Below are 22,466 nucleotides of genomic sequence, written 5' to 3' on the forward strand. Positions count from 1 at the left end.
TCTCTCTTTTCAGCCTTTCCTCTCTCCTCCCAACCTCTGCCCCTATCAACCTTCAATGTGAGTATGCAGTGGTAATTTGTGAAGTTCATGGAAAAGTGGAATTACAAGATAAGCTTCGCTGGTGCAAGCTGGTTCTGAAATGCATGCTGTCCATGAACCTGCTGAAGGTCCCTGGCCTGCACAGGTCTACATTCCACAGCATTCTAATCACTCAGTGCTTACATAACTCACTACTCCCTTGTACAAAAACAGCCACTAAATGTTTTAACTGCTTATTTTCAGGAGGATTTATATGAAGTCTGTTAAGGGAACAGTACACAGGCAACATGATTTTTGATCTGGAAGCCCTCTGCAGACAGGCACAGATGGCCAAAACAACCACCCCATGTGACAGGCTGATCCTACAACATGTGGGCCTCCGTGTATGGGAACAGTCCATCACTGCTAAGATTTCCCAGATGCCCCTTGAGCCCTCTGTGAGGGGCCTGTGTGAGAGAAAGCCCTATACATGTCTCCCTGTGCATCACTGTGTGCTACAGGTCCCTCCTACTGGAGCAGACAAGCAGCACATACAAGACCCCATCAACCACAACACAGCAAGCATCCTCCTCCCTCCATCACTGCGGAAGCTGTGTAGTCCAACCAGAGTCTGCTTTGGTACACTTATCCATCATAGAAGCTGTGCTCACATTTGCACTCCTTACAGCACCTGCCGTCCACATAGGCTGGAGCTGACTTCAGCGGGCACTCAGGCACAGGGCAGACCAGGGGTTCACACTGGATAGTCCCATTCTGAAAAGAAAACAGCCAGAGTTCAGGAACTTCCCAGGACTTTGGGAAATGTCATAAAACCCACTGCTCTCAGCTGCTACCTACAACCCAAAGTCCAGAAAACCACTCCCCTGGCCAGCAGCTGGCCCAACAGAGCAAGAGCAACAGGTGTAGGAGGGAAGAGCAGATCCCCCTGGGGAGTTGGTGGATGGTCCTCCAAGCACCCACAGAATGGCCCCACCACCAGGACGTTTCCACAATGGCTCTCCCCACCATGGAAGCCCTTCTTCTCAGGACCCAGAATCCTCCCGCAGCCCAGGGACACACTACTGACAACCCATACAGGAGCTACCACACCAGAGTCAGCACCCCAGGGATACCCTACTGACAACCCATACAGGAGCTGCCACACCAGAGTAAGCAGCAGTGCCAGGACCATTACCCTGGTGCTGCTTCAGCATCTCACTGACCTTCGGGCACTACACCTAGCATCTCACTCAACTCCACTTCTGTTTCCCTGGAACCAATATGGGGGAGTGACGTACGGTACCCATGCAGAGATATACTGTGGGAGGGAGTATGTGATGTGCATGCATCAAAGCCATACAGCACACGCTGCCAGGGCCACCCCTGTGCTGACGTGCCTGCTATGTAGATTGTCCTGGATAAACTTGGATCTGTAAAGGGCTAGCACACAAACATCCTAACATCTTCCCAGAGCACCAGCTCTGGTAGCCAAGTTCACGTGGCATGTAAGAGTTCAACACCACAGTCACTGTGATCTTCTCTCAGAAAAGTAACATTTCTTCAAATAGCAATGCACTAAAATATCCTTCAGTAGTGAGCAAATATTTGATTAAAGGATGTGATATGCATTCTGCTGTATTAGTAAAACACTTAAAATTACCTTATTTAAACCCTATTGTTCGCTTACTATTCGATTATTCTTTGGCACAAATATGCCAATAATTGTGGCATGGCATAATACGTAAACTTCATAAACTTTCATGAATAAACACATGGGGTGTGTAACAAACTCTCTGGGTGTGTTAAGATAGCAGGACAGAGCCTGTGGCATCGCTAACCTCTGGGGTGTGCCAGTTACCTGGACCTGGCTAGCACTGCTGAGCCTGAGAGTTGGATAGGGGAGGAAGTGTAGTTCATACGCAGCAGGCAGATCACAGATGCAGCCTGTGTGATGTCCACGAGTACACTGATCCCATCAACTATTTGGAGTGGGGGGGATGTGTGGTCTCGGGAGGACTCCAACGGGGCCCCTACCAGGCACGTGCAGTTGTTACAGCCATCTGTCCAGGACTCAAGTTCTCTGTAGGTGGCGCCCTTCATGGTGCATGTTCTCTCACAGTAGCACTGATCCAGTCTGTTCATCCGCTGCTCGGCTCGGGACAGCTGGGCACACAGGAAGTGGTCATTGCCCACTGTGCCAGCCCCACAGCACAGACCACCCCCACGCCCACAAGGCACCACATTGCCCCTGCATTGGGAACAAAGTGGCTGTGCCCACCTCTCATGTCAAAAACGTGTCTGAGTGCTTAGCGTCACAGGCAGGGTTTTCTCCACTTGTCAGTGATAGCTTTGCTCCCTGTCTTTGAAAGCAAAGAGCCACACACACAATACAGAGAAGGGGGTCCCAGCTTTGTCAAGGTTTAATTTCATTAAATGCATCAACATGGGGACTTAATTTTAAAAAAATAAAATTTACAATGTGTAATATGTGAAAATTCAATCATACACTCTGTAACACAGCCTGCCTGTGAGCCAGATTGTAACTACCACACAAAGTCACATGTGTGTGCAGTGCATGGCAGCCTGCCGTGGGCTTCAGACACCAGTGAGTCACTCCACAGCCAAGAAGCGAGGGGTACTTCCCAGAGAGAGCCCACAGCCTCTTCACTTCCCTCCCAGCCAGTAATGGACAGCTAATGACCAGTAAACAACTATACAAATGATCTGTAATCATAAATAACAATAAAACAATAAATCTTACTGTGGTGAGCAGAGTATGAGCCAGGCAACCTGCCTCACTGCTGATTTACTGAACCATTTGGTGGCTAGCTGGTGGGAGTGTAAATATTTATAAGGCAGTTCCCTGAGCAGGAGTTGATAGGCAGCACTGGAAAGAAGTATAGGACCAGAGACAACTCCAAGATGGATCTGAGGAGCTAGCAACATCTCCAAGTGCCCCCACTGCACTTGTGAGTCACCTCACCTTGGCTGATGTTTTGGCTAAAATATCCTGTAGCTCCATGATTTTCTGCACAAGTCCATGGAAGTCATTACAAGTTGGACAGGCTGGAATGACAAGGATGACACTGGTCAGGTTACCTTTCTAAGAGGCCCAACCTAGGCTGGCAACCAATAAATGCAAACTCCAATTCCAAACTGGCATTCGGACAAAATGAAATGAGCAGCACACATTCCATCCCATTATGCAGTTCAGGAGCTAATAGACTTACTGCGATTAAGATCGGGGCACTGAGCAATAAATCCTTGGGGCATGACAAGCAATTGCACATCCTGCATTATACCCTGTGTGCAACAAATTTTTAAAAGACATATTACTTTCATTTACCCAAATGATACTGAGCAGTCAAGTTCATGAAGAAAAACTTTCTAAAAGACTCACCCAAATGCTTGAAAAGAGTCTTACTGAATACCTCCCTCCACACCAAGGCCAAACAGATGACCTCCACACCCTCCCTCAGCAGCAAGGTGTCCTACACCTTACAGATCAATGCCAGGATGCAATTAGGAGACAACAGGCACACCATTCTGAGGGTCAGCCCTCACGAAGCCCTCCAAAGCCAACACCAGGAAGACTGCTCCTGGCATACACATGCTACATCATATGGTTAGAGGGGATATGCACAGGCATTCACTGTCCTAAAGGCACCATGAATGCCTGGAAGGCAGGGTCTGAGAACCCAGGCTGGCAGAGCCCAGAAACCAGCTCAGCACACATGTTTCAGCCACCTGCTGTGGCCACCACCTGCTCTTCCTCTCCCAACTGCATTTCTCTTCCTCCTCTGACATTCTACTTCCTCCTTGTAAGTAAGGCAAACAGAATGGTTGATGGGCAAAGTACCCACAGGTGACAGAGACAACCAAGAGTGTACCCACATGATTGTGCTTCTTAACCTCCCAGCCACGAGCCTGATCACTGCTGTGTATAGTGATAAAGGGAGGGACTGAGGAGGGACCTGTGTACAAACTCCTGTCACTTGGAAGCTGCCACATAAAACACATGCAGTGATAGGGTGTGTGCACTGCACAGCTCCCGTGAATACATGCAGTGACAGGGTGTGCACACTGCACAGCTCCCATGAACACATGCAGTATAGGATGTACACTGCACAGCTCCCATGAACACATGCAGTGTAGGAAGTACACTGCACAGCTCCCGTGAACACATGCAGTATAGGGTGTGTGCACTGTGCAGATCCTGTGAAAACACGCAGTGGTAGGGTGTGTGCACTGCACAGCTCCCGTGAACACATGCAGTGATAGGGTGTGTGCACTACACAGCTCCTGTGAACACATGCAGTGATAGGGTGTGTGCACTGCACAGCTCCTGTGAACACATGCAGTGATAGGGTGTGTGCACTGCACAGCTCCCGTGAAAACATGCAGTGTAGGAAGTACACTGCACAGCTCCTGTGAACACATGCAGTATAGGGTGTGTGCACTGCACGGATGCTGTGAACACATGCAGTGATAGGGTGTACACTGCACGGATCCCGTGAACACATGCAGTGAGAGGGTGTGCACACTGCACAGCTCCTGTGAAAACATGCAGTGATAGGGTGCACACTGCACGGCTCCCATGAACACATGCAGTGTAGGAAGTACACTGCACAGCTCCCGTGAACACATGCAGCATAGGGTGTACACTGCACAGCTCCTGTGAACACATGCAGTGAGAGGGTGTGCACACTGCACAGCTCCTGTGAACACATGCAATATAGGGTGTGTGCACTGCACGGCTCCCATGAACGCATGCAGTGTAGGAAGTACACTGCACAGCTCCCGTGAACACATGCAGTATAGGGTGTGTGCACTGTGCAGATCCTGTGAACACATGCAGTGATAGGGTATGTGCACTGCACGGATCCTGTGAACACATGCAGTGATAGGGTGTACACTGCACGGATCCCGTGAACACATGCAGTGAGAGGGTGTGCACACTGCACAGCTCCCGTGAAAACATGCAGTGATAGGGTGTGTGCACTGTGCAGATCCTGTGAACACATGCAGTATAGGGTATGTGCACTGCACGGATCCTGTGAACACATGCAGTGATAGGGTGTACACTGCACGGATCCCGTGAACACATGCAGTGAGAGGGTGTGTACACTGCACAGCTCCCGTGAACACATGCAGTATAGGGTGTGTGCACTGTGCAGATCCTGTGAACACATGCAGTATAGGGTATGTGCACTGCACGGATCCTGTGAACACATGCAGTGATAGGGTGTACACTGCACGGATCCCGTGAACACATGCAGTGAGAGGGTGTGCACACTGCACAGCTCCTGTGAACACATGCAGTATAGGGTGTGTGCACTGCACAGATCCTGTGAACACATGCAGTGATAGGGTGTACACTGCATGGCTCCCGTGAACACATGCAGTGATAGGGTTTTGCACTGCACAACTCCCGCTTGCAGCATCCACACACCACAATAAAAACACACTGACTCCACACCTCTCCATGAGAAAGAACTGGTCACAGCCCAGGAGGGCCAAGAGCATTGAAGTGGAGAATTCCAAAGCATGGAATCAATGCCAACCTGTGACCGGCCCTGAGCAGGCATGTCACCTCTTGAGCAGGCTGCTGTGTGTAGGAAAAGGGGGCAGAGCACATGAGGACACCAAGGCTGTCCTGAGTGTGAGCCTGTGAACACCAACCATGGTGTCCAGAGATCAAACTCATGGAGGCAAGAAAACAGCTATCAGCTGAAGGAAACAGCAGTGTGAAAACCCTAACTATGAAACAAATAGAAACAGACAGGAATGAAAATCTATGTAAGCAAACCAAATTATGTTGTTTTACATGTTAAAGCATGAAGTGCATTTTCCAAACCCATCAGGTAGTAGTCACATTTATACTTTACATTCAGACTTTAGACAAGGTGTACCTTGAAATAGCCATGTGCATTGTTCCTCTGTCCCAGCCAAAACGTTGTGCCCACAGGAAGGTCTGTGGAGGGCTTTTCTACCACCCTCTCATAAATTCTTGAAAAAGAAACACAGGAGAAGGAACATGAGCAGTCGTTCCTCAGAACCACCCCCTTCCCTCAAGAAGAACATCTCACTTACTTATTGCAGTCCACATGGAGAACCAAATGGGAGGCACTGATGGCCAGGGAGAGCTTGTGCCATTTGTCATCAGCCAGGATGTATGGGAATACCTCCGTGTGAGGACGGTGGCTGCCGGAGCGGTAATGCAGTCTGACTTCATTCCGATGGCCACTGCTTTCCAGTTCCAGGTACCTGCATGGACATGGAGGAGGGACGGACATGTGGGACACATGGAAACCAAGCTCAGGCAGGTCAAGCAGATGACCTCTGCTCCAGAAGCAGGGACTACATGCACCTTTGCTGCCTGGTACCACTAGGCACTGTATTTAAGACAACACAAGCAGAGCGCACAGTGGAGGCAGTAAAGAAGCGCAGCTGGGGACCTCCGGAGCCTAGAGACAGTGCAGAGGCCAGTTCCATGAATTTGTGCTCTGCCTCATGTACCCCACATAAGGAGCTGAAGAAGATCAGGAACTCAAAACATCAATAGACACAGATCTCAAAGAGTGCCCAAGAAAAGCCCACTCTCTCCAGCCAAAGCTAACAGTGGGGATAAAAACTTTCAGATTTCAATCACTAACTCCTGGTAAACAGCAAAGGGCAAACAAAGGGCCCTTGAAGCTGTCAATGTTGCACAGCAAGTCAAGCCACTTACCACAAAACTGGCATCTCAGATGGATACCAGTCTGTATCCCAGCTGTTCCCCTTCTCATTCAGTTCCCTGCTAAAACCTGAGCAAAGCAGCAAAGGATAGCCAAAGTGTTTGGGCTCTACATGGGAAATTCGGAAAAAGCGCCCAGCTTCAGCCTGGCCCAGCCCCGGCCTAGCCCTGGCCCAGCTATCAGGAAAATGAACCAGCAGACAGAGGCTCTTTCCTTATCCTTCGTACTTCTGTCTCAGTAACTCTGAATTTTAAATCAATCAATCAAAAAATTAAAAAAAAAAAAAAAAAAAAAAACTACAGCCTCCAGTGGAACCAGCTAATGAAACGTACTGAGAAGCCCAGAGTTTCACTTTCTCCAGGCAAAATAAGGCACTCACAGCCAGTCCTGGTATAAAAAAACAAAAGCCAAGAACAGAGTGAGATGCCAAGTTCAGCAGGTAGTAAGTGGCCCCAGCATTGCAAGAGATCATGATAGAGGGTCTGGAATCCCACCTCCATCAGCCGGTGACAAGCAGCCCTCTTGGTCACTGGGACAACAACAGAGGAAGCCTGGAGAAGGGTCAGGGTCTCCACCACGATCCAACACCAAACAGGCCATCTATTACAGGTGCCAGAGGACCCCACAGTTGACAGGAGCCAGCAGACAGGCAAGTGGAGAAGCTGAAATCCCATCTTCATCCAATCACTGTAGGATGCTGTACTGCCTTTCTTTGCAAGAGCTATTATACAAGGTTCAAGTCTCAGAGCAAGACACAAAAAATCATCCATTACACCAAGAACCAGAATGATCTCAACCTCAGTGAAGACAAGACAACCAACACTGTTCAGTGAGATGACAGCAACATTAGACTTTAAGCAGCACTGATTAAACAAATAACATGCTCAAATATATGAAAAACAAAATGTTTCCACAAATAGAATATGAAAAAGTAGATTAAAATTTTAGAAATGAAAAAAAATAAGCAAAATTAAAATGTCCAGTAGATAGTTAACTGAAGAATGAATGTAACCAAGAAAATTATAACTTAACTGCAAAAGAGGGAAAAATATCTAGTCTGGCTAATGAAGAGAAGAAAATGCATGGCTTTAGATACCTGTGACACTAAAAACTATCAAACATTTGGGCCCAGCACCGTGGCCTAGCAGCTAAAGTCCTCACCTTGAACATGCTGGGATCCCATATGGGTGCCGGTTCTAATCCCGGCAGCTCCACTTCCCATCCAGCTCCCTGCTTGTGGCCTGGGAGAGCAGTTGAGGACAACCCAAGGCCTTGGGACTCTGCACCTGTGTGGAAGATCTGGAGGAAGTTCCTGGCTCCTGGCTTCAGATCGGCACAGCACCGGCCGTTGCGGTCACTTGGGGAGTGAAACATTGGACGGAAGATCTTCCTCTCTCTCTCTCTCCTCTCTGTATATCCGACTTTGTAACAAAAATAAATAAATCTCAAAAAAAAGAACCCCACATTCAGTACAATTTAGGCAGCTTAAAAGTAAACAAATTAAAAATATATATAGATAAATAGATAGATAGATATCATGAAAGCATTGATCAAAGGAAAAAGGGGATGGCTATGCTAACAAAAAAATTAGATATCATAACAAATAAAGTTATCAAAGACAGATATGGACATTACTGAGGAATGAGAGTCACCCCACTGAGCATACACAGCAACCCTAAATTCAAATCACCAAAGAACAGCGCTGATGAGAAACCAAAACTAATAGGATGAGAAAGCTAAACGGATAAATTCACAATTACCATTGCAGACTTCAACAGCCCTGCCTCAGTAACTGCTGGATTAACTCACCATAACCATGAGGATGTAATCAACCTTCCCCAGCAACAGAACACACACTTTCTCTAAGTTCCTATGGAATACATGCCAAGAAAGAACATGGGGGCCATACAACAAAGTCATCAAGTTCAAGAGACTCTGAACCATACAGTGGGGGGTGTCTGATCACAGCAGAAATGCTCCAGAAATCACTAACTGGACAATCTCCAAAAACATGGATTCAAATACCACAGCTAAACAATCTACGGATTAAAGAGGTCTCCAGGAAATCAATAGTTACACAAAACTGAGTTGAAACGAAAATGCAGAAATATTGAATCGGAAACTTCTGGAACACAAACAACACAGTACTGAGAGACTGCTACAGCACTGGGTGCACATTCAAGAAAAGTGACGGTCAACTCATCACCTGGGCTACCATCTCAAACAGAATGAGACAGGTAAACCCACGGTAAGCCGAAAGGATGAAGCAACAAAGATTATAACAGACAGAGAAACTCAACAAACCAAGAGCTGGTTGTTTGAAAAGGTCAATAAAATTGATAAACTTTTATCAAGTCTAACAAAGAAAAGAGGAGAAAAAACTACCATCAACATTAGGAATAAAACCAGAGATTTAACGACAGATCCTGCAGCTACTAAGAGGTTGGTAAGGGAACACAGAGAATGACCACACACACCTTTACGCACACTTACACAAAAGTGTAAGTTTCAAAACTTCAAAAAGGTACTGCAGCACAGTGCGTACAGCTGCCAGCTTCCAAGGTGACAGCCCACAGCAAGGTGTCTGTGACCCCTTATTGGCTTCTGATTCAACTTCTGCTAATACACCTGGGAAGGCAGCAGAAAATGGCTCAGGCACCTTGACCCCTTCCTCCCGCATGAGAGTCTGAGATAGAAATCCCTGCTCCTACTTCCAGGCTGCTCTAGCCCTGGCTATAAACAGTATCTGGAGAGAGAACCAGCAATTCAAAGATCTTTCCCTCTGTCTCTATACGACGCTTTTTCTTTCAAATAAATAAATCTATTTTTAAAAACACAATCCATCACAGTTTACACAATATGAAACATATGGTTTCTTTGCTTTACAACTATTAAGAAAATGAAATTAATAATTTAAAATTCCTCAAAATAAAAGCTCCAGGCGCAGACGGTTTCTGTGGTAAATTCTATCAAATATTAAGTGAAGAATTAATATCAATTCTACCCAATCTCTTCCAGAAAGAGGAAACATATACCAACTCATTTTATAAAGATTATATTATGCCCATACCCACACCAGCAAACATAACACAAGAAATAATAACAGACGATATTGCTCATGATTATACACACCAAGCTCTTTGATCTTAGCATTAGAATATTTGCAAAATACTAGTAAATAGAACTCAGAAATATGTAAACAAAATGATAGCCAGTGATTAAGTGTTTTGATTCAAGTGATGCTTCGACGTAATTTGCCATTTTGACTAAGGGACAAATACCACCTGATCTTATCAATGTATGCAGAAAATCCTCTTTAAGATTCAGTCATGAGGGCCAGCACACTGGCACAGTGAGCTAACGGCCTGTAATGTCAGCATTCCATATGGGTGCTAGTTCAAGACCTGCTCCTCCACCACCTGACCGGCTCCTTAGTAACATGCCAGGAAAGGCAGCAGAGGATGGGCGAAGTGCTGGGCTTCTGCCACACTTGTGGGCGACCCAGAGGGAGCTTCTGGCCTCTGCTTCGCCTTGTTCCTGTTGGTCTGTTGGAAAGTGAACTAGACAGAAGAACGCTCTCAAACACACTATCACTCTCACTCTCCTGTTACTTCTCTGCAAGAGCCAGCTTCTCCATGTAAATCTATTTCAAATAAACACATAAAATCTTTCTAAATATTAACATATGATAAAATGCTCAAACGATTGAAATAGAGAAGAACTTTTCAACCAATGAAGAGTAACTACAAAATACCCTCTCGTTAACTTTACACTTAATGGCAAAAGAATAAATTCTCTCTTCTCAGCATGAGCTGTAAGGCCAGCTCTCTTCTCTCACCATTCTTACCAAGATAATAAGAATCAAGAAGGGAGCATAAGGCATTGAAACTGTAGGTAGAAATAAAACAGTCCCAGGCCCAGTGCGGTAGCCTAGTAACTAAAGTCCTTGCCAAGCACCCCCTTGGTGAGACGAGATCCTTCAGAGGACATTCATCTGGATGAGAGCAAGTGTCCTCAAGCAGCACTGAAAGCCAGACTCTGCACACCAACACAGCAGCAAAGGGAGTATGCTGCTTGTCACCTTCCACTCTAACCACGCAACAGACACCTGCACCGTGGGCACCTGCACCGTGGACACCTGCACCGTGGACACCTGCACAGAGGACAGCACACAGTGGGCACCTGCACAGAGGACACCTGCACCGTGGGCACCTGCACCATGGGCACCTGCACTGTGGACACCTACACAGAGGACACCACACCATGGACACCTGCACAGAGGACACCTGCACCGTGGGCACCTGCACTGTGGACACCACACTGTGGACACCTGCACAGAGGACACCTGCACCGTGGGCACCTGCACCATGGGCACCTGCACAGAGGACACCTGCACAGAGGACACCTGCACCGTGGGCACCTGCACTGTGGACACCTACACAGAGGACACCACACTGTGGACACCTGCACAGAGGACACCTGCACCGTGGACACCTGCACCATGGGCACCTGCACAGAGGACACCACACCGTGGACACCTGCACCGTGGGCACCTGCACAGAGGACACCACACTGTGGACACCTGCACAGAGGACACCTGCACCGTGGGCACCTGCACCATGGGCACCTGCACAGAGGACACCACACCGTGGACACCTGCACAGAGGACACCTGCACCATGGGCACCTGCACCGTGGGCACCTGCAGAGCAGACAAGACACTGCATGGGCTGCTCCTCTGCCCCATTTCTGAGCACTCTGACCCTGCCTCCCATCTAACCTCCTGCTGATTACACCCTGAGGAGCAGCAGAGGTGGCTCAAGCACATGGGTCCCCGACTCCCCATGCGAGACACAGAATTGTTTCATGCCCCTCAGCTTCAGTCTGTCTCAATTCTGGCTCTTGCAGTCATTTGAAAAGTTAAACAACAGACTAATAGCATATCTCTTTTCTCAATTTCTCTACCCCCCCACTTCATCTTTTCTTCCGTGTGTGTGTGTGTGTGTGTGTGTGTGTGATGTCTGCTTTTCAACTAAAATGAACCTGAGTAAAAACTATTTCACAAGGTCAAGAGGCTCCAGCCTCCCGACCCTAGCACCACTGCTACCAATTACACTGCTGACATTGGCGTCTTGGGGTGATGCCGCTGAAAGGCCAGCAGCCCTGGGAAGCGCAGTTAGGATCAGTGGCATCCTACTTCCTTTGGGTCTGCTGGCTCTTCCCTGTTGCAAATCCCTGTACTTCTGATTTTCCTCAGTTCTCCCACCCATCGCCTCCACAAATCACCCGGAAGCCAGGAGTCTTAACTGGAATACTCAAGTGAGCGTGGGGAAAATACACCACGGGAAGCAAATAGACCAATACTTTCAAGTTCCCGTTAGAGCCAGAGAACTTGGAATGATTTCAATGTCATCATCCTTTTTTCTCCCTTTTTCTCCAGTGAGACTAACTACCTTAAATTTAAAATCATTTGCAACCCAACAAGATCACTGGTCCCTGCTTTGCTATCCATGGTTTGAAGAGGTAGCTAGAATCAGAAATAAAGTTCACCCACATCATAACTTATGCTCTTATTATTCAAAGATCTTTTCGGCTGGCAGAAATATAAGTCAATTTAAGATGAGACTTCAGAGAAATGGGCCATGGTGGCAGGACATCACTCATCTTAGCAACCCCCTTCACAACTCCAGATCAAGAAACAAACATGAGGTTGCCTCTCATCTGACAAGGAGGCTGCCCCCATCATGAGAGGAGGGCTCTGTTGCCTTAAATTAAATCGAGATGGAGCAGTTATCAGATCGTGTCAGCCCAGCATAAACCTGCCACGTGCACCTCTGGTGCCGGACACAACTGCACAGTGCTGACATGCAAATGGCCTGGGACCCAAACTCTCTTCAGCCCTCACAGCCTGGAACCACCTGGGCAGATCAGCTGTCCCTGCTGCCTCCATACAAAGAAGGGTCAGTGGAAAAACTTGGTCATTCATCAATAACCCCCATGAGGGTCATATAAGAAACCCAGCCTCTTAAAGCTGGTTCTGTGAACAAGCAACGTGAACACATTTGCTATGTGAAGAGCACAGAAACAGGAGGCAGACGTCAGAGCTAAACCAGGAGAGTGATTCCCCACCAGGAGATGGCTCCCACGTAACCAATGGTACCACACAGTGTAGTCAGGTCAGGGACACGACCACAACTGTCGGAGGAGGCTGCTGCACCTGTTCTGACATCACAAATGGAGGTCGGGTCAGGGACAGGCACATTAGGGGGCATCCCCTATCAGACACCAGCGACTCTGCTTGTTAGCCTGTCCACATAGTACACGACTGGCCAGCGGCGGGACAAGGCCAGGTCAGCAGTCAGAGGGGCCTTGGCATCTCAATCCCGTCTCCCTGAGCTTCCATTCCTCTCCATCAGATGGGGAAAACAAAAGTTGTGGCCTTCTGGGACAGAGCCCAGCCTCCGTGGACTAAGCACTTGCCCACACCCTCACACTGAATCGGGTTCCCTGTGACATCACCAACAAAGCAGGCAAGTGTGGCTCTTGGGCCGACTACCTGATAAAGATGCTCCGAACTTGTCTGTGACAGGCCTGTCAAAATGTTCATCCATGTTGTCATAATACATCCAGGGACTAACAATTCCCAACCTCCTGAGACAGACCATTTCATTCTTACTAGAAAATAATTTCTAACCTCAAAGCACAAAGGAAAAAGGGGGTACAGCAACAATGCTTCAATTCCAATACTCCACACGTAAGCACACAGGTGCCGAGAACGCGACAGCATGGCAACAGGACCTGAGGCCTCAGTAAGGACGGGGACAGCCCGGTGGCAAGCTGTGTGTATAGGACCGAGGGTGGGTACACATATATGTAGGCTCAAGATGTGTATGCCAATGTGTGTGTAGGACCTGGGGAGTACATATGTGTACAATTAAGATACGTATGTGTACAATTAAGATACATATGTGTACAATTAAGATACGTATATACCCCATGAGTCAGATCTATGGCAAGAGGATAGGCTTCCCTTTTTGTAGGTGTTCTTTCACACTTAACCTCATATTATCTTTCCATGAAAAAGAAAAGCCACATTCTCTTTAACGAACCCTGGGTATTCCTCAATACACCTGTTTCAGAATGTATTTGAAACTCAATGTCCAATCGCTATTTCTAATTTTTGCAAATTCTTCATAAAAATGCTTCAATACACATTTCTTCGTGCACCCATACACGTATCTTCCTGCAACAAACTACTAGAAATTAAACTACAGTGCAAGTGGTAACTCTGCGTCAGGGAAATCACATTCATGCTTTCCTTTATTCAGCAAACTTTTCCTAAACCCCTCCTTTATTCCAGGCTCCACTCTTGGGCTGGGAATTCAGAGGCAAATTTATGAGATAAAAATGCCAGCCCACAATGAGTTTATATTAAAATCAAGCACATATGTGACATTTTCAAAAATAAATTGCTGTATAGTGATAAAAAAATCTACAGAGAAAATCAGAGTAGAGCAGGTGAAGTGTGGGGAGGCAATATTTAACACAAGGTGTTGAAGGAACTCCTCAAGACAAATGTGAACCGAGTGCGGGAAGGTCAGTCCCTCCCTGCATCCCTCTTCCTATATCACTTAGGGGATAAATAGATCTTCAAAATAAATAGATCTTTAAAATAAATAGATCTTCAAAAATAAATAGATCTTTAAAAGAAAAATCATCCAAAGAACACACAGAAATGAGGATTAAACTCCGCTACAGTAGAAGGAGCAAATGGTAAGCATTCAAGGATAATCGATGATAAAGAAATCTGTCATATTTACAGTGTGAAAATTGGTTCATTCAAATAACCAGAGAAATTGAGAAGCCCTTTGAAGTTGCCTCAGAAAACTGAGAAAGAACTAGCGTGTCATTCCATACCTTATCACAGGGTACATGAGGTATACGCCAAAGAAACTTGGACAGTCTAAAACCCATCCACACCTCCATGCTTACTGCGGAACCCTATAAAACAGCCACAACACCGGATGAACTGTAAGATGACCAGCTGCAGACAACATGCTATACATGTATGGTGCACTCCAGACAGAAACCTTGGCCTTTGTGGCAATGTACATGTAGCTGGACGATACCATCCCAAGTGAAACAAACCTGGCACAGAACGACGGACACTACAGGATCCCACACTCTGTGGGCTTTACAACTGGGTCACAGAATAGGAAACAGAATGGGGATTGTGAGAGGCCGGGCAGTGGGAACAAAGCTACAAAGAGGAAACAAGCTCGATTTTCTCTTGCATAGCATGGTGACTGCCAGGGGAGAGGAGCAGATCTGTGTGAAGCAACGGGTGTGGTAGCTATTCAGATCTGACCATCACCCAGGGCTGTACACGTCAAAACATCACACTGAACCCTTCTATGCTCACAAGTATTCCATGCTATGTAAAACCTCTACAGAGAACCTAAAAGGGACACTACTACAGACCCCACAGCTATTACAAAAGGAGGAAGATAGGAAACCCTGTATTAGTAGATGCAATGCTTTGAGAAACAGGCAAGCCTTTCAGACTACACAAGCCTTTGAAAATTGGGAAAACAGAAAATCTGAGTAAGCCACATTCCTTTAAAAGAAAATCCAGTTTCTGAAAAAAATAGAAACATAATATTAAAGACCTGAGTAATTTTCATATTTGTTTTAAAGTTGAATGTACAATGAAAATCACTCCCACAAACACCGCCCCTGGCCTGAATGGGCAGAGCAGGGCAGGGCAGGGGCAGGACTGGACAGGGCAGGGCAGCTGAGGCAAAGGCAGTACTGGTCTCTTCCTGCTCGCCTAGAGATGACACAGAGAGCACGGCCCATCCTGACAAGGACTCTGCAATAAAGGAGCAGGACACTCATTTGTTTTATAAACAAATACAAAACTCCTACACAAGCACTGCCAGATAATCCAGTGACAGAAATAAAACTGTAATATGTCAGAAATGAGTGTACTGTAAATTAGAAAATAAGGCTTGTTTAACATTGGAAAGTCATTCAATGGAACCAAATATTGACAAAACACTGTAGGAAAATGAAATGATTAGTTTAGTCATTGTCTTTGACTGGGTTAACTGCACGGTCATGACTTGTATTCAATGCTGAGACTAAACATGATGTTCCCCTCTGTGAGACAGAAAGTCTAACAATACAAACACATTCACAGAGCAGCTAACTTCTGGAGAAGCACAGAACTTGCCAGGGAGCTGAAGGTGCGACTCCAGGCAGCACAGACAGTGCAGGAAACACAGTATAACGTCTGTAAGCAAAGAAACATAGCTTTCTTTGGAATACAGATTGTACACACAGAGAAAGAAAAATAAACCACAAATAAACCACTAGAACTAATAAGTGCATTGAACAAGTTTCACTAATTTTTAAAAAGCAACATGTGCCAAACTCAATTTGTATTGCTAAAAAGCAAAATAAAATTTAAAATGACGTCAGTCAAAATAACATCTAGGGGCCTGGCGCAATAGCATAGCGGTGGTTAAAGTCCTCGCCTTGAACGCACCTGGATCCCATATGGGCACCGGTTCTAATCCCGGCAGCTCCACTTCCCATCCAGCTCCCTGCTTGTGGCCTGGGAAAGCAGTCGAGCATAGCTCAAAGCCTTGGGACTCTGCACCTGTATGGGAGACCTGGAGGAAGTTCCTGGCTCCTGGCTTCAGATCGGCACAGCATCAGCCGTTGTGGTCACTTGGGGAGTGAATCATCGAACGGAAGATCTTCCTCTCTGTCTCTCCTCTATTTCTGACTTTGCAATAAAAATAAATAAATCTTAAAAAAAAATCTAATTATCAGGGACTAATTTTACCAAAAAAAATGGATCAAAAAGCTATGAAACATTTCTGAGAGAAATTAAGGTTGTTTCTGTAATATGTAAATCATCTCCCCAAATTAAGCGGGTTTAAGGAGAACCAGATCAAACATGCAAAACACAAGAATGTCCAAGAAATCTTGACGACAGCAAAATCTGGAATATTTAAACTGCCACACCTGAAATCGCAAGAATCATTGTGCAGTTGGCACACGAGTGAGACAGCCTGACACAACACCCCAGACAGCTGGCAAACAGATACTCAGAGCAGGGCCACCTGAGGCCAGCCCCGGGGGTGTGGTTCTCTCAAAAACCTAGGCAGGATTAACTAGGAAGGTGCAAGTTTCCCGCCTCCCACTATTCCAATTCCCAGATGAGACCAGTTACACATTGCACGACCCAGCAGCTCCCATGTCTTGACGCGGGAGGTTTCGTTTAGACCGTTCTAGCAGTCTTCCAAGACCACACGTCGTGCCTCTAGTCCCCGCTGCAGCTCCAGACACTCCCGACATTTCAGAGGACTCAGGGCCTTTCACTCACGCACCGAAGTGCAGCAGGCTGCATGGGACAGTCACCTGTTCGTCCTACTCCCCCACACACTGGCACCTCGCTGCTCCTTGGCAGTTTATCCCATTCTTCTCATTCTGGAAATGGTCATCATTTCTACTATGCTAGCCAGACAGGTGTCTCAGGCAAAAACAGAAAAGTTTGGTCAGTTTAATAGAACCACTGCTGCCTCTGCCACTTTAGGGGGATGATGTGTTTATTACAGCCAAATTGTGAAATACATTCGCTTCCACCCATTTGGTAACCATGGTACTGCTTAATCTGAAAAATTAAACATCGACTCCAGAAGGCTTTTTCTGTTGGTTTGTTTGTTTGTTTATTTTAGAGAGCAGAGAGAGAAGCAATTTTCCACTGCCCTCCCAGGCCATAGTTAGTGAGCTGGATCAGAAATGGACCTGCCAGGACACAAGACAACCCCCATATAGGACGCCAGCACTTTAAGGTGGAGGATGAAGACGCTGTTGAGCCACAGCACTGTCCCCTACCAACTCCAGAGTTATTTTAAAATACTTGTACCAAAGATGAATTTCTTTCAGGTATAAACATTATTGTACCTCTTCACTGAGAGGAAGAAGAAAGGAGTGATACCAGTTCTATGAAAGCATCTGTGATGGGCAGTAGCGTTCAATTGAGGTTAAAACAAGGTAGAAATGGCATCTAATCCACTACTTTCCCAGAGCACAGCCCTGGGTACAGGAAGCAACAATAAACACATGGGCATGGACAGTGTGCTCACTGCAGAACCACTAGGGAAGTTGCACAGAATGTGCAACCAACAGCTGGTGTACATTACACTGCTTTAAAATGTGCTCGACGTGGCACTTTCAATTTCTGAATCTGTTCACTCAAGTCAAGCTCCTAATGCTATGAAGAAACGAAATCCATCTTCCTTAGATACAATAGTCAAGTGTGCCTGAAAGACAACACAAGTTTGGAATCTCTTAAAAGCCATTGTATAGGGCTGCAATGTGGCAAGGCACATTAAGCTATTTCCTGTGATACTGGCATCTCATAGGAGGATCAGTTCAGGTCCCAGTTGCTCTACTTACGATCCAACTTCCTGCTAATACAACTGGAAGGCAATGAAAGACGGCCCAAGTACTTGGGCCCCAACTATCCATGTCAAAAACCCAGCTGCAGTTCCGGGCTCCTCATCTCGGCCTGGGCAGCCTGGCTACTGCAGTCATTTGGCAAGTGAACCAGCAAGTGGAAGCCCTCTCGCTCCCTCCTTCTTCCTTTATCCCTTTCTCTACAACTCTGTCCTTCAAATAAATACTTAGTAAATAAAACTCATCCAGTCCAGAACTATGGTATTTTTGCAGTTTGCCACAAATCAAGAGAGAGAACAGAAGCAGAGAACTAGCTGTATCCCTTCAGAAAATGTCCCTCTGTTTCTTCACTTCATAGATACCTAAAAGTTTTGTAAACTTGCTGAGCTATGGCACTGCCGCTCTCTTCTAGAAGAATAAACTCCAGAACAGTAGCAATTCCCTGTCCCCAGCCCCTAGACAAGGGTGCACCCTGCATGTGGGGAACACAGTCACCCCAAGTGACTGAGTGACTCTCATGGACCCTTGATGCCTGTACTTCTGTGCAGCATGTCACTCAATTTCAAACCTTCTTGGAAATCCCTTGGGCTGTGCAAGTGTGTCCGTGAAGGGACTCATGACAGCTGCACAGGGAGCGGGGGCAGAGGCAGGGAGTCCTGAGGAAACAGCAAGCTGCCAACGCCACAGCACCTGCCGCCCAGCACAGTGGTCGGCAGAAAGAAGAGCCCAGCAAGAGACAGCAGGATATGTAGCATAGGATGCAGGCCCCTGTGCACACAGCAGGCACATCACCTGCACAGCTCCCAGTGGAATCCTTGTCAGAGCACTGGGACCAACCTGGGCTACATACAATCTGACTGACCCAGGTGTGCCGTAGCTGGGAGCCTCCCTTGCAAAGTCTGGCACACAGTCTTTTATGTAGTGGGAATGCAAACAGAAAAGGTAACAGATAACATTGGCTTTCCCATCACACAGCTCCATGTACATACATGGCATCCATCTCAGAGGGCCGGGCCTTGGTGTAATCTGGAATTCTCTCAGGCAACAGCTCTTAGTAGGAACAAGAAAGTGACAGTAAGTGGCAGAGTTCTGCCACCTGAGGGAAGTAGAAGTTTCAGGTTGGTGCACAGAATCGCATGGCAGCATGTGGGCACAGGAGGGACAGCCAAGCATCTAGCTGCAACATCCTGTTCTGCCACACAGGCAACCCTGGACAAGAGACTGCAGCTCCCAAGGTCTCACTCTGCATCTACATGCCCCTCAAAGACAATGGCAGGTTTTCAGTAGAGTCATTCCCCACAGGTATCTCAAGGACAGCCAGGCAAAGGGCAGACACTTACCCAAGAGGGCACGAGTAAGGACAGAACAGCAAAGCATCAACACACCTAGAGACATGCTATCAGCAGACGCTCTGCTCCTCAGTGGGACACTGCTCACCAGGTAAGTCCAAGCTGTCACCAAGCCAGGAAACCAATAGAAGACCCACAGACAGGCCCCATGACTTCCCCACATGGTCTGCCAGCGGAGGATTCAGGGCACACACAGGTCCTCCTGCCTCATGCCCAGAACTCCTGCACTCTGCCAGGATGTCTGTCACACACACACTAATTCATGCAACTCTACATTACTGAATCAGAAATGAAAAAGCTGAATTAGAAATGTAATTTTTCCTAATGAGACTAGGCAAAACTCCCACAGTAGACTTTGAATTCTGACCAAGATGGGTGTCAGAAAGATTTTGCTGCAATTTATTTCATTTGTTGCTAATGGAAAACAATTAGACTTTCTAAATAAAGAAACACACTTTGTAGCATTTCAGGAAACTTGAAAAACTAGGAATGCAGCTTGCTTACTGTTCACCGGTAACTGGACCAATGCTTGGGACAGCCACAGACTTACAGGTCCCTGTGCAGGACGGCCTGTAACACAGCCTACACCACACTGCTCTCTTGCTGGGCCTCTGACATCAGTTAGGTGGACCCAATGCTGGGCAGGAAGCTGTCAAGCCAGGTGTGGGTACGTGGAGATGCAGGGACATTAAGAAGCCAGTCACCCCTATAGAGGAGGGATGCTACTCCCTCTACACTTCAGTTGTTACACATGAATAAACTTCAGTAAGGAAAAACACATCAGTTAATCTAATGTAGTGAATGCAGATATGCACTTAAAATGACGTGTAAGAGCTTGGCACGGTAGCATAATGGCTGAAGTCCTAGTCTTGTATTCACCAGGATCCCATACGGGTGCCAGTTCGTGTCCCGGCAGCCCCACTTCCCATCCCATTCCCTGCTTTGTGGTCTGGCAAAGCAGTCCAGGACAGCCCAAAACCTTGGGACCCCGCACCCACATGGGAGACCTGGAAGAAACTCCTGGCTTCAGGACAGCTCAGCTCCAGCCACTGTGGTCACTTGAGGAGTAAATCAATGGATGGAAGCTCTTTCTCTGCCTCTTCTCTTCTCTGTATATGTCTTTCCAATAAAAATAAACTATTTTTAAAAATAAAACAAAACAATGTGTAATACAGTCTGTTGTCAATTTTTAGGAATACAGTTTTACATAACTGCAAGTTCATATTCCTTCACACATTCATAGAATCGGGAAACGCACGTGAAAGGGAGGATGCAGACAGCTTTCCGCCTGCTCTGTCATTCCTGTTCCCGGAGGCAGCAGTGAATGACAGGTGAACCACCCAGAGCGGGTGGACACTGCCTGCTAAGGCAGTGGAAGAAGTCCTACACCGACACAGGAATACTCATCAGGATCAAAGGTGGAAGTGATGAACCTCTCAGCTCAATAGGTGGATCAAGTGCCAGAGGTTAACACAGCGTGGAGGACCAAGAGATACAGAACAGCTCCAGGAGCCCAGGGGCAGAGCCAGCACCAGGGCTAGGCCTGTGAGTGCCAGGCAGGAGCACGCAGCCTGGGGGCAGAGCCAGCACCAGGGCCAGCCAACCTGAGAGTGTCCCCACACAGACTAAGGCCTGTGGCCACCCAAGACAGGGACAGAGCAACATTTTCCAGACGGACAGTGTGATGTGACAGTGACAGTACAGCAAAGGAGGGGAAGAGACAGAGGCGGTAGGGCAATGAGTTAAAACTATTAGTGACGAGGTAATCTGCTAACATGTGGGTATTCTTTGTGCTGCTCCCTTAATTTCCCTGCAAACTAGCAACTGTTTCACTAAAAGCAAAATCAAATGGGAAAGCTACTGTATAGTCACAAATAAGCAAAGGAAAAATAGCAAAATTATCACATAAAACAGGACCAGATATTCAGAAATTAACAATTCACAGAAAGTAAAATATAAAACATGTTCCAATTCATGGTGTGAGCACTGCAGTACAGCGAGTCACGCAGTCACCTGGGACACTGGCATCCCATAGCAGAGTGGCAGTGCAAGTCCCAGCTACACCACTTCTGATGCATCTTCCCACTGATGTGCCTGAGCCCAACAGGAGGTGTTTCAAGTGCCTGGGCGCATGTCACCATGTGGAGGCCAGCTGGAGGTCAGGGAGCCTGGCTTCGGGCTGACCCAGCCTGGTTGCCATGAGCATTTGGGGTGTACGACAGGGGATGCAAGATATCCCTTTTACTCTATCTCCTTTTATCACATCCCTTTCTAATAAATCAGAGTAAGCATCTTAAAAGTGTTCAAATTCATTAACGCTCAAAAAAACACTATTAGTAAGCTTTATAAATTATAGCCATTTTCAGATGTCAAATGAACATAACGCTCAGTGCTTCCAAGTTTAAGTGTACCGTGCACAGTTTTAGTGTGCAAGTAGCCATGTGCAAAACAATTCTCCATGTAGCCCATTAAAAACACACCAATATGGGCCTGGTGGCGTGGCCTAGCGGCTAAAGTCCTTGCCTTGAACGCACCGGGATCCCTTGTGGGCACCGGTTCTGGTTCCGGCAGCCCCACTTCCCATCCAGCTTCTTGCTTGTGGCCTGGGAAAGCAGTCAAGGACGACCCAAAGCCTTGGGACCCTGGGAGACCTGGGAGAGGTTCCTGGTTCCCAACTTTGGATCGGTGCGGCACCGGCCGTTGCGGCTCGCTTGGGGAGTAAATCATCAGACAGAAGATCTTCCTCTCTGTCTCTCCTCTCTGTATATCTGACTTTGTAATACAAATAAATAAATCTTAAAAAAAAAGAACACACCAACATGCTTCCCTTTAGGTGCTGCTTGAGACATTTTTACTGTATGAATTAAACAGGGATAAACTGAAACATTAAA

At 46.9% G+C, this 22,466-nt stretch overlaps 1 protein-coding gene across 1 annotated transcript in view; it reads right to left on the bottom strand.

The window, feature by feature from the left end:
- NELL2 (neural EGFL like 2) overlaps positions 1–22,466 on the bottom strand; it is a 237,230-nt gene that overhangs the window by 127,471 nt on the left and 87,293 nt on the right. Inside the window, exons 5-10 of the mRNA XM_058656001.1 lie at positions 6,112–6,285; positions 5,931–6,027; positions 3,249–3,321; positions 3,002–3,084; positions 2,053–2,181; positions 690–792 (exon numbers count right to left, since the gene is read on the bottom strand). Coding sequence (XP_058511984.1) covers positions 690–792; positions 2,053–2,181; positions 3,002–3,084; positions 3,249–3,321; positions 5,931–6,027; positions 6,112–6,285 — 659 coding nt within the window. The remainder of the gene's footprint in view (positions 1–689; positions 793–2,052; positions 2,182–3,001; positions 3,085–3,248; positions 3,322–5,930; positions 6,028–6,111; positions 6,286–22,466) is intronic.

This window comes from Ochotona princeps, chromosome 27 (genome assembly GCF_030435755.1).
Source record: "Ochotona princeps isolate mOchPri1 chromosome 27, mOchPri1.hap1, whole genome shotgun sequence".
NCBI classification, from domain to species: Eukaryota; Metazoa; Chordata; class Mammalia; order Lagomorpha; family Ochotonidae; genus Ochotona; species Ochotona princeps.